Below are 13963 nucleotides of genomic sequence, written 5' to 3' on the forward strand. Positions count from 1 at the left end.
CAAGCTTGACCATAGCACTTGTGTAATGTAATGCGTTGTGAGTGTCTGCTACTTACAGGTATGCAGCTTTTCCTTCTTCGAGTTCTTTACTTTTCCCACTAGAGCCACTCTTCTTCCCACACATTCTCCTCGTGATGCACATCAATAACCCACATTGTCTAATAAAGAAGCAGCTGACGTCCGTTACCACAAGGATTAGCAAGAGTGCCGCCACTCCCAGGCCAATGACTGCTCCAAGCCCAAGACCATTAAAAAGCGTATCTTAAAAAATAAAAGAAAATAATTTTACTAAGCTCCAAATTAGAAAAAAACAGACAGTTATTTTGAAAATAAATCTTAAATAAAGAGACAGGGAAAAAGTGATAAGTCACCGGCAAATTTTAATTTCATAATTGTTGGGAACCATTTTCTGGCTTTCAAACGATATTTTAAGCAACTGACATGTGAATGATTTGCAATATTTTTTCAAACTTTATTTGGAAAAAAACTCTTAAGTAGCTCTCTTTCCAATATACTTTTTGATTCCCTGAGGGGAAGATAATGAATGTTATCACATCCCCAACGGTACTGTATCAGAAAGTCACAACCATTAATGGATCACCACATTGCTAAAAGGAAAATACAGTCAAAACTCCTGTAAGAAAAGATTAAATAAATGTTCTATATGGAATTATCTTAGTTTTAAGTCTTAAATTTGCAAATTATGTGTGCTCCAAGCACTTTGTTTTGACAGAGAACACACTTTAAAATATCTGTATATGAATATTTTGAAAATCATAATTTTAGAATAAATGGCTTACTTGTATTTTTTCAGTTAATATTTTAATAAATCGTATTAGACTAGAGGCAAACTTGTACAGAGCTATGGTACTTATGACCTTTCTGAAGCTTATCATGGGAAGGTAGGGGATGATGGGAGCCATTTTTCCTTGATGTGTGGCTGCAGGAATTCCTGAAAGTCATACAGAAATTATCGATGGAAGAGATGACTGCGAATAGGCTGGAATATGCTGATTAAGTACAAATAGCAAGGAGGAGAGTGGTAGTGAAAATGAATCAAGTGTTTTATAACTGTAGTTGAAGATGTGGGTAGACTACACAGTCACAGCAGTGTTGGCACAAAAATAAGCACCATGGAAGGAGATTAAACTGGCGATACTGTGTTATCTAGAGAGAAAAGAATAAAATTCTTATAGGACAATTTTAGAGAATTATTCGAAATGATTCTTTTTTAAAAAACTTTATTTGACAGATAGAGAGTGCACACACAAGCAGGGGGAGCAGCAGGCAGAGGGAGAGGGATAAGCAGGCTTCCCACCTAGCCTAGGTGGGAGACCCACACAGGGCTCAATCCCAGGACCCTGGCATCGTGATCTGAGCCAGAGGCAGACGCTTAACCCACTCATCCACCCAGGCACCTCTATTTAAAGTGATTATTAACTCAATTATGTTAACATTTGTTTACATAACATTATAAAATTATAATTCTCCTTTTTAATGACAAAATGCATTTATTACTCAGCATCATAATGGCATCTTAAATATATAAGAGGTGTGTAATGCAAGTGAGAGACAAGGACAGATGCAGACTTGGTTTGGAGAAAACCACTTCTGAAAAAAAATACATATGTAAAACAAAGCTTTTCTAAGTTATATTTCTAAAATTCGGTGTAATATTTTAATAATGACTTGAAGAGATCGTTATCTAAAGGAATCGATATAACTTTTTATTTTAAATCAACAAGCTGGTGCTGAATGATGACACACCTGTCTGAATCTTAGTTGATTTTTCTACTGAATGACTGAGCCTCATATCTATATCTTTTTTTCCCCCCAGGAAACGCATGTTTTATAAAAAAATCATTCTATCCATGACATGTTTCCTGGCACCTTCCCCAGCGACTTTGTGGTTTACCTGTGCTAAAACATGGAGGTACTTCTACAGCATCTCCATGAAGTTGCAGGTGAGAATTCCCTAAGTATTGAATCAACAAACTTACAGCTCCCATGCCCAAGCAAGTATACTTTTGATTGTAATTCTTTTGTTTCTGATAAAGAAAAACAGGAAACAAACATATAATTGTGTTAGAGGAAAATTAATTTTTCCTGCCATTTTCAGAATCTCTGTTCCCCAGCAAACTTTACCATACTACTTAGGTAGTGATAGTTTAGGAAAATTGCCTAGCTAAGATCCAGAGAAATTACTAGTTTCCATAACACTCTTCTCGTATCACATGAACCCACTTTGAGGAAAGGCTGAAGAGACAATTAAAAATCATTTTATACATTTTCTTCCATTATCCATTTTAAAATACAAATGAGTCTTACCTGAATGTACCATTACAATACAATAAGGACAATTCACCTAATGAAATTTCTTTGACTATATGTAAAGCTAAAAATTTTTTCAAAATCCACAGGAATTCATTTTGATATACTGCACATGAATCAACTACCAAAGCTCAGAAAAGAAGAGTTGAAAATATGAACCTGATTGGGCATTAGACTCTCTGGACACATTGACTCAATAACCCTGTGCTTTAAACCAGTCACTCCTCTTCCACTTCACTTAGGTCCTTCTCACATGCAGAACGGTTCTAGACAATAAATCCCACAGATCAATGATGATCTACCTGGCCCATTATTAGATCTTCATTTACCTTTTTTTTTTTTTTCCTAAATATAAGTTCCACACCCAGCATAGAGCCCAATGCAGGGCTTGAACTCACGACCCTGGGATTGAGATCTGAGCTGAGATCAAGAGTCGGACACTTAACCCTCTAAGCCATGCAGTCACCCTTTTATTTACCTTTTTTTAAGTTTGAAGGGACTGGCTTTCTACTTAAATGCACTGAAACTGGTGTCCATCACATATTGCTGTATATCCTTGGGTGAGGCAGCTAACTTCTCTAAGACTGAGATGCCACTTTATTAAAATGAGGGCAATTACAGAAACAGCAACAATCACAAACTAGATCATGGGGTTTTTGGAAAGACTGTTGTGAATATAATAATGTACTTAATACTTCTAGCACTTATTGCTCAGGTCAGAGTAAAAATCTAACAAGTATTGGCAATATTATTATTATTATTATTATTATTACTATTGCTACTATTATTTTGCTATTGTAAAATTCTGGGGAAATGAGGTTTTGGTGGAAAAAATAGGCCATCTAAAGTTAAACTAGTCTATAAACATATTTCTTTCATCAGCACCCTAAAGTGGGACACTATCTCTTATTAAACACTGATTATTCTCTTGAGAATACAGTCATTTTTACTTATGTTTAGCTAGTTAGCTTTTAAATGATAAATATTTTATTTATGACCTTTTTAGCATTAAACCAGCATATTGATCTGCTTCATTTCCATCTTTAGAAAAGCTCTTAGAAACATTATATTTGTAAAGCACCTTATGGTAAAGGAATATTGATGCTAAAATAGCTATTACTTTTTTTCTAGGGAAACAAAATTATACCTTTTAAACTCATGATTATAAATTTGAAGGTTACTTGAAGTTATTTTTATGGAAAACCAAATATGTTTTGTCATTGTGGAGGATAGGATGTATAGCGAGTAGGTTTATGTAATAGATATTTAATTTTCTTTTAAAAGTTATGTGTTTTTTTTTAATTGGCTTAAAAATGTATTTAAATGCTAATATTTTCTCACGTCCCATGAAGTTAGGCTATAATAACTATGAAAGACAAATTTTCTATTTTTTTTTTCTGCCACCTATTTATTCTGGTGGAGAAGTTTACTTATTTGTCTTTGGCTTTTTCACAAACAAAATCATGACCACATGTAAAATTACATCACTAGGATTTGGGGCCTAACAATGTTTTATTTTTTCAGTAACATACAGAAAATACTTTCTTTTTAAGTTAATTACAGTTTTAATTATAGAACTAATTGAGACTGAACATAGCAATCATTTAAAGGATTTTAAGTTCAACTTTTCTTTTTTAGCTTTCCAGAATATTTACACATGTGCTTTAAAATATATGATATTTTATGATAATTTTTACAACTCCATCACATAGGAAAACAATATTATCAGCTCTACTTTACACATAAGGAAACTGAGGTCCAGAGAAGGACAGTGGCCTAAGTCACAGGATAACCCTTGATATTAGATCAGTACCAATGAAGACTATGTACCTTCAGGTTTTATATTGTTTATACCTGTGTTAGATTTATGTTGTGTATCATCAAATAATCAGGAGAGGAATAACATAGTAAATAAATTAAAATGTGTAGTTTTCTTACAGAAAAATGTCAATTTTTCCCCTACACTACTAGACAAGGAACAATTATTTAAATGATATTCAACAATATAAATCATTTTTTTATGTATTCTTGCTATTAGCTCTCTCATTTTGTATTGCTCTTTGAAAAGGGGGGTTTTATATTAGAATAAATAAGAATAAATAATTTAGGAATTATAAAGTTTAAACATCTATTCTTTTGGTATATATTTTATCACTGAAAGCAAAGAGAAGAATCAGGTTGACTGAATTTCTATAACTTTCCTCCCACCTAACCTTCCATCGCATGAAATTTAGAATTTGGCAAGCTGAATCAGTACAAGTCCCCAGACCTTTATGTAATCATGTCCTAACTGAAATAAACACATACAAATTATTAAAATAAGAAAAATAACTTCATTTTAAATTTTGTCACATGCATGTCTTCATGTTTCTGTTGTAGAAATTAACTCACAACTAAAACACTGGATTAATTTTCCATGAAATTTATTGCATTTGATAATACTAGTTTTTCAAAAACCTGTATACTATATTCATAAAACTGGTCTTGCTTTTTGACTCCTTAAGTAGTTTAGTATTTTATTTACCTATTATTCTATTTGTACGTATCATCTTCTACAAATTGATTGAGAATGACTTTCAGACTTGGAAAAGTAATAAAAACATGAAGAAAAAAAATTTTTTAATCTAATAGGTCTGAAAAATGGAGATTTCATTTTTGCTCTCAAAATAGTGGTAGCTATTTCCATGAGAGATATTCCTAAATATCGGTAAGTAAACGGTGTATGAAAAACAAGAAGACATTCAAAAATCTTTTGGTGTTTCTCATAACATTGCTAGGTACTATATCCTCCAATATCGCAGGAGGTATACTTGTCTCCTGCTTGTATGTTCTTCCTTCATCCTGCTCAGAGTAACACACTTTCAAACATCAATTGATCTATGGAAAATCTAGGTGTAAATCTATACACACATATGTTTACATATATGTCCTATCTGAAAAGAGGTGAAGCAGGTAGCTTTCTGCAGTTGGGCTCCATCTGAGCCACAATGGTCAGCTACTTTAAAATCGGACATCTGGATTATCTCAAGACTTTGTGGCTGCACAGTTTAAAAAAAAAAAAAAAGGCTATCAAAACATTTATGCTTCACAAACCTTCATTGAGTACTGCCTAATTAGTGTAGTACATATGTATGATATGTACTAAAATCAAAATAATACAAATTAACATAAATCTTTAGAAAAAAAACATAAATTCTTAGGTTCATACATCCTTTTAAGTCCTTTTCTACTTACGAAGTACGTAGTTCCTAAAATTTCATTTCATTTCATTAACACAACCAAAGAACAAAAGAGTAAAATTTTTATATTAACTAGAGCATACAGTTAATAGTAAGGGCTTTCACCAGGATTATGATAATCTTGCATTATAGAAGGCATACTCTAGGGTAATACATCCTTAAAAAAAAAAAAGACATTACACTAATTTAAAAAACTAACTACCATCCCTAAGGATTTCACAGTTTCTTATTGTGTTGTTAGACAAGCTGTTTTCAAAAATCAACTGTCACTTACAGACTTGGGAATTATCTTTTTTTTTTAAAGATTTTTTTTTTTTTGAGACAGAGAAAATAAAAGAGAGAGAGAGCACATGAGAGGGGGGAGGGTCAGAGGGAGAAGCCGACTCTCTGCCGAGCAGGGAGCCTGATGTGGGATTCCATCCAGGGACTCCTGGATCATGACCTGAGCCGAAGGCAGTCGCTTAAACAACTGAGGCACCCAGGCGCCCCAGACTTGGGAATTATCTTAAATTGGTAAATTAAATTTATGTTTTGTGATTTTCTCCTAGGATCCCCCAAATTAACAAAGAATAAAAAAGTGTAGCAGAGAGACAAAAGTATAGAAATGAGACAAGGGTCTAGACTGGTTCAACAAAATAATTTTTTAAAAAGTTATATAAATTTTAATAAGATTTGCAACTTCAAAAACGATGGGGATATAGAAAATAAAGTCTAATCACAACATTCCCCCAGTGCAGACAAAGCTGCAGCCTTTACATTTCTTGACATTAACCCACTTGTCAAGAAAGAAAATAATATTCCTCAACCCATGGAGTTGTGCAGAGAAATGTCTTATTATGCATTTATAAAACTTTCTATTCCCTACTGGGAATTCTGACCTGCTTAACAGAACCTAAATCATCTGAGATTTGTCTTTGGACTTGATAGTCTTCTCTCACCTAAACAAAATGGGAACTCAGGCATGTGTAAATGCAATATTTATATATTTTAGGTATTTAGAAAAAAATCATTCCAAATATCTGTTTTTATATATTTGGGAAAAAAAAAAAACATGACTTTCAGGTCAACTTGGTAGGTATAGTCACAAATAAAAAAAAGTAAGCTTTGATTTATTCATATTATAAAATTCACTATTAAAGAGGGAAGTGTTAAAACCAATGATATTAAAGTCTGAGCACAACTTCTCACATTATTTCCATTTCTCCAAATACCACATTTCTCTTCTGTCATGACCATGGGCCTCCTGCATTTATGGTGCCTGGTGTTCAATCCTGAATTGATGGATCCATTCCATTTTGATTCATATTTAATTTCCCTGTTTGAAACAAAGGCGTGGACTTCTGAGGTTTCCAATGTCTGGTTAATACCAATTAAACTGTATTAATTAGAAAGGAGAACATCATTACAAATTGCATCAGCAAGGAGAATTAAAAATACCATTTTCTATTAATTTAAAAAAATTAAAAATCAAATAGCAAACTCAAGAGCCACTATAATTGGATTTTATATTTTTCATCCCCTCTAAGCTACTTTTATTATTGCTTCCCCATACACCCAGAAAAAAATGGAGTGTACCCTCCTAAGATATATGTTTTTCATTTAAATTATAAACAGGTAATATTTTATAACATATTTATACTTTGATAGAAACAATGCAATGCAATGTATTGTTCATACATTTTTGTGGCTCACACACTGCAGTTAGATATAATTAAATCATAATTACAATTTTATTCTGTTTCAATATCGATAAAATGTAGGTGATAATTCTTATGTATCCCAGCTAAAATATGCTTTGAGAATCACATTATGAAAACGGTTTGGGAATTCCAAAGAACTGCACAAATGCATTATTATTTCATTTGTTACTACTTTATGCTCACTTTGTTTATAGTAACTTCTTATTTTGTTCTTTACAGCATTTTCTTTTAAAAAAATAGAACTTCTCTACTTTTACCCAAAACCTTCCTAGATTTTAGAAGATTAAACATTTGAATACTGCTAACATTTATGAACTATGATGCATAAAAATAATTGTAAAGACATATTTACATTTTACAAGTGATTTTTATTGTTGTTTTTGATAAATTATCTTTATTAAGGTCTAAGGTTTAAGATCATTTTCATTCTTCTGGTTTTAGATATGCATTTCACTGTGACTAGAACTCAACATTGTTAAATATCATCCCTTTTTTATTTGTCCGTTATTCGTATAGCAAGTGATCTTTCTGGTCATTCCCATACTTCTGTATGTCAAATGAAAATCTTTCTTGATTTTTTGAGTGATGTTAAAATGAATGAAAGCAAAAGAATTATTAAAAATTCTCTTATTGTCTCTGATAGATGAAATTGACTTTTGCCTGGTTTGGGATAAGAATATATTCTTTTTGTGTGTGTCTGTATTTTTTTCTGTAATTCACTTGCCTTCTTTACCTCACCATTAGATTTTTTTGTTGCTGTTATCATTATTATTTCTTTTGTTGTTATGGTTATTTTGTGCCTTTCAGACACATTTGTCTTCACTGAAATAAAAAATAAGATTGAAACTTTCAACAGGTTATTGCCAAGTGAATCAAAACCTCCTCCTTAAAATAAAGACTGTACCTCTTTTGTGTTCTAATCTTTTCTCTGTCATATCTTGGTTCCCTCTTGGACAGCTTCTAGTATTCATGAGATAATGAAAGCATTTACATCATTCAGCGTCCTGACAAAATGCACTTATTAGCAACTTTTTAAGTTCACTCAAGTTCATATTATTCAGATATTTAACTGCTTAGCGAACTAGCTGAATGAAAACTCTGCGGGTGCAGCATGAATTTTCAGGCATGCAGTTTTCAATGAACAATGAAAAGAAAAAAGTATGTACTGCTAGTAATATCTGTGATGGCTGTGAAAGAGCATTGTTACTAGGGAAAACGAAACTGCAGAGTTTTTTATAAGGGATTGCATTTTGGGAAAGGAATCTTGGGATTTTAAAATTCAAAATCTTTAAAAATATATAAAAAATGAAAAGTTACCAACATGAAAGGAGTATATAATTGTATGAAATTGCACTATTTATAAGTGTATTGTGACCAGTCTGACAAAGTTTTAATTTTTAGGATCACATAAAAGTAATTTGCTGTGTATTAAAGGGACATGTATTGAATTTATTGGAGCTCTTTCAATAATCTAAAAACAAATTATAAAATTTCATGTCAGAGTTTAAAACTTGATAATCCTTGATAATACAATTTGCGGATCCACACATTAATTTAAAAGGTTGAAATTTTCAGATTTTTTAAAAAAAGATTTATTTAGGGCACCTGAGTGGCTCAGTTGGTTAAGCGTCTGCCTTGGGCTCAGGTCACGATCTCAGGGTTCTGGGATAGAGTCCCACATCGGGCTCCCTGCTCAGCCCAGAGCCTGCTTCTCCCTCGCCCTCTGCCTGCTGCCTTGCCTACTTGTGCTCACCTTCTATGTCTCTGTCAAATAAATATAAAGTATTTATTTATTTTAGAGAGAGAGGGAGAGAGCATGTGGGGAGAGAGGAGAGTAAGAGAGGGAGAAAGAGAAGAGAAACTCATGCAGATTCCACGCTGAGCTTGAGCCCAATGCAGAGCCTTGATCTCATGACCCTGGGATCATGACCTAAGCCGAAAGCAAGAGTTGGATGTTTTGCCTACTGTGCCACCCAGGTACCCCTGAAATTTTCAGATTTTATATAAGTAACATTCATCAATAATTTTTCAGTATTATTCAAATATATTAACAAAGCCTACTGTTGTTACTTGTATGTGTTTTAAATCCTCAGGCTATTTCAGTACATTTTAATAAGATGGTCATGATTTTTCTAGGTATACTCAGTTAAGCAATATTGATGTAGATGGTTTCTTGCTTACTAGCAAGTTTCTTTGGGGGAAGAGGGTGAAAATTGTATTTTACATCACCTATTTCTTACCACTGTGTCTCCATTCTTTAGTTATTTTGATTCTTATGTTAAAATGTTCTTTACATGTATAACTATTTTATGTATATATATATATAAGACTCATACATGTGTGTGTGAATATTTATATATATATAAACTCAATGATAATCCAAAATTTCCCTTTAAATCACTTCTCCCTACTAGGAAGTATTATTTGAGAGAAGGTGGGTTAAGAGGGCAACACACATAAACCAGACTTTATTTACTTATCTATTTACTCATTTATGTTTACTATCTGATTTGGGGCAAGCCGATTAGCTTATTGAGGATATTTGGTTTGGTAATGGGAAAGGAATTGTAAACATGTATATTATATAAATGGTATTTATGATTATAAAACTCTATACATTTCCTAAGAATGTCTTTTCTTATATATGTTTGTTTACAAAGGCAGAATTATAAATTAACTATCTTTTCAAAATATTTTCTAGTCCTTTGATATTACAGAAATATTTTTGCCCAAGGCTAAACTGGGCAAAAATGCATGATCACCCTTTATTTTAGCTCAATGTTATTAAACAATTTTATCAAGCAGTTGTGAAGATAAAATATGAAAAAAAGCAAAGGCTCTCTTGTCTGGGGACTTGTATGAATTGGGAGAGATGAATAAGACATGTAACTTAGAAAATGAAATGCAGTGCAACTGATTGCTTTACTGAGTGCAACTGATTGCTTTATTGTGGCCTGAGCAGATAGGTGGGGAAGCATATACGTTCATAGTTAGTGGTCAAGTAAGACACGTTAGAGAAGACAATATTTGAAAGGTACTGAAGAATGAGAAACCTTCCATGTGATGAAAGGAGTTTATTTCAGTCAGAACATGCTATGAGCAAACATGGAGATGTATGAAAATAAAAGGTATGTTTTAAATTAGCATAGATATACAAATATTAGAGCTAAGATACTGAGGATGATTGATGTAGGTCAGAGTTAAGTGATAAAAGTGAAGAAGTTAAAAAGAATGGACCCTGAAACTGAGTAGATAGACAAATATATCACCCAAACCAAAATCAACCACCACCACCACCACCATCACCATCATCACCAAAACCTCAAAAGGGTGATCTTTCCCCAAAAGATGGTAGAGAGTTGTTAGAGATACATAGACAGGGAAGTAGAACCTGTTGCAGGGAGGGAGCTAGTGGAGGCCTGGGCTATGGCTTGGAATGTCTTTCCAGTCTTCCCTCTCTCTTATCCCATGCTCATTCCCATAATGCACCCAGGCTTGTCAATCTCGGCTTGATGTTTGTAGCAGTGAGGAAGTAGTTAGACTCAGCCTGGAACATGTGATTAGTGATTGAATCAACATTAGATAATTAGTGTCCATTAATATATTTTAAAAATAGACACTGTATAAGATAAAATAATATTATCATTTGCATAATGTATATTTACAATTATGTATAATTATTCTGTATACTTTTAAGTGGAATGACATTGCAAGAGGCTCATCACCTTCACACCGTTTTTTGTTTTTTTTAATCTACACAATCCTCCTTAAGGTTTTAATATTTATCTTTTGAGAACAATTCCCTGTAAAAAGAAACAATCTAAAATATAAAGTTATTATTCTTCTATGGGACTGTTGATGGAAACCTGTCACAGTCTCAGAAAAAGTTAAAATAATATATTTAAAGTAAGAAAAATAATTAAAGAAATAAGCTGTGCTAAATTTTGAAAAAAAAGTTGGCTAAACACTTATAGATAACAACAATTTTTGATAAATGTTTCAAATAACTGAAAATTTTAGAAATGAATATTTGTAAGTGTTGTTACAAATCTGGTGCAACAATAAACCACAAGATTGTGAAATATCTAAAGTCCTTACACAACAGAATACCTACGCTCTTAACTACACTGACATTTCAAATTGTTAAGTGTGCTTGAATGGAAACCATTGACCATTTCACACACAAAAAATGAAAGAGTTATAAAATATTTTATGTCATATTTATTCACTCTGCTCTTTTGAAATTTATTATCTCATTACCTCTATACTTTCTCCATATGAAGTTTAAATCTTATGATACGTATTCGGTTCTCTTTGGTGAAGGTGATTTAGGAATTTCTCATAAGATAATGAAGGTTTTTATTGGCTTATAGGAAAAAAACTTCTTAGATTGAAATGAATATGACCAAAATAGACATTATCCAGTGTTAAAGAATTGGATAATTTAAATTTTAGTTCCTTGGTTTAACCATTAATTGGCCAAATTCTTTTTTCTGTTAATATTAAAACGCTGTTCCATATATAGAAAATGGAATTCTTTGCACAAATAGAAAATAACTTTCTTTTTCTTCAAGATTTTATTTATTTATTTATTTGAGAGAGAGTGTGCACGTGAGCTGGGGGAGGAGCAGAGAGAGAGGGACAAGCAGACTCCCTGCTGAGTGCAGAGCCCCAGGTGGGGTCCAATTTCAAGACCCTGAGATCATGACCTGGGACAAAACAAGAGTCGGATGCTTTACCGACTGCACCACCCAGGTACCTCGAAAATACCTTTTTCTTAAAGACTGTAGTACAAAATTGAATCCCACCCATATAGGATTAAATTACAATTAATATTTTCCAAATTGTTTGTTGAAATTCCAAACTGTTTAATCTATCTATTATGAAATTATTAAATATACATTCCTTTGAATTTTATAAATATATAAGATGATAAATGAAAAATATGAATAAATATATGGATGGTATTATTTTCCAAGGAATTTATAACATCAGTTTATGAAAAATTTCCAGTTTTAAACATTCACTGTATTGGGTCTTAGAGATTTCAATTTCTGCATTAGCGTTATATAAAAAAACAACCAAGTTACATTATTGAAATTAAACATCTGAACACATAAGACAACTTTTAATGTATATTACTACATAGTGCATCTAAATAATATCTTATATAGTATACTTTAACTCTAAAATAGAAGTGCAGATTTTTAATATATTTAAAAAATACATCTAAGTTATCCTTCCCTGGATGAATGGATAAACTGTGGTACATGCAGACAATGGAATGTTATTCAATGCTAACAAGAAATGAGCCATCACATCATGAAAAACATGAAAGAACGTTAAATGCACATTACTAAGTGAAAGAATCCGATGTGAAAAAAATATATACGAAATGATTCTAAATATATGACCTGATGGAAAAGGAAAAGCTATAGAGACTATAAAAAAGATCAGTGGTTGCCAGGAGTTAGGAGAGAAGGACGGATGAAGAGGCAGAACACAGAGGATATTTAGGGCAGTAAAACTATTTTAGTAAAAATACTATAATGGTGGATATTTTTCATTATGCATTCATCAAAACCCATATAATGTACAATACCAAGAATAAATCCTAATGCAAACTTTGGATTCTGGGTAAAAATGATGTCAATGGTGTCAATCTAGGTTGATCACTTGTAACAAATTGTGTACCACTCTCCATGTTGATAATTGGGGAGGCAATACATGTATTGGGGCAGGCAGTATATGAGAACTCTGTACATCCCTCTCAATTTTGGTGTGAACCTGAAACTTCTTTAAAAAGTAAAGTCTAAGAATGAAAAAAAAAATACAGAGTCATATCTTTAAAATCTTCCAAGAAATGACCAAGTTGCTTAGATTGGGAATGTCTATAAATTCAATAAACAATATTTTATGTCCTTTAATAATTAAAAAATGACATGCTAAGTGATGACTGACACACAGGAAAGTTTTAAAGATTTTTAGTTTCTTGTTTTGGTATGATGGGACCCACCAATGAACCAGAACAGACCCTGCTGTAGAGAAATGTATCTATTCCCTTAAATAAACTTTCCCTCATGTCTGACCATTTGATGGAACAGTAAGTCTCAGGCTAGTATATAAAAACCCCACAATGTTTTTTCTGTTTTCCACCAATAAGCACTGCAAAGCAGAATATTTTTCTTATCATTTTGCAAGAACATCAGAGAGTTTTGCCTTTAACCTTCCATGTAACATATATATCCAGTTTAGCCCTTGTGAAATTATATAGAAACAATAGCAAATTGAGAGTTGTTGTTCATGCATTTCTCAAAACAGAAATGGTAGTGTGAAGAGCTAAATTTTACTTTTGTTAACCTTATCTAAGCAGGAAAAAAAATAGTCTATATTTATTATAATATGCATTTTTAAAATATTTTATATTTCTCTTTGTAATAAAAAATGAAAAATCAGTAAAGAAGGAGACGTATAGCCACTATGCAAATTCTGATTTTAAGCTGTTTATTTTGATTTCTTAAAATGAAAAGGACAGATGCTGATATGAAACCATCTGCTTTAGTTTTTAGTAGATAGTATGTAAAAATATTACTTTACATTACTAGAAAATGACCTATTTCTATGAACAATGTAAAAAAGTCATTTTATGAGATGTTTCCAGAAAATGTGTAAAAATTATAAAGTGAATACATT

General features: G+C 32.2%; 1 protein-coding gene across 1 annotated transcript in view; it reads right to left on the minus strand.

Moving 5' to 3' along the window:
* Window positions 1–13963, minus strand: part of NCAM2 (neural cell adhesion molecule 2) — a 515660-nt gene that overhangs the window by 13527 nt on the left and 488170 nt on the right. Inside the window, exon 16 of the mRNA XM_028115862.2 lies at window positions 57–261. Within this exon, the coding sequence (XP_027971663.1) occupies window positions 57–261 (205 nt within the window). The remainder of the gene's footprint in view (window positions 1–56; window positions 262–13963) is intronic.

This window comes from Eumetopias jubatus, unplaced genomic scaffold, assembly GCF_037043125.1.
Source record: "Eumetopias jubatus isolate StellerSeaLion01/CBP00866 unplaced genomic scaffold, mEumJub1_p1.0 scaffold_1, whole genome shotgun sequence".
In the NCBI taxonomy this organism is placed as follows: domain Eukaryota; kingdom Metazoa; phylum Chordata; class Mammalia; order Carnivora; family Otariidae; genus Eumetopias; species Eumetopias jubatus.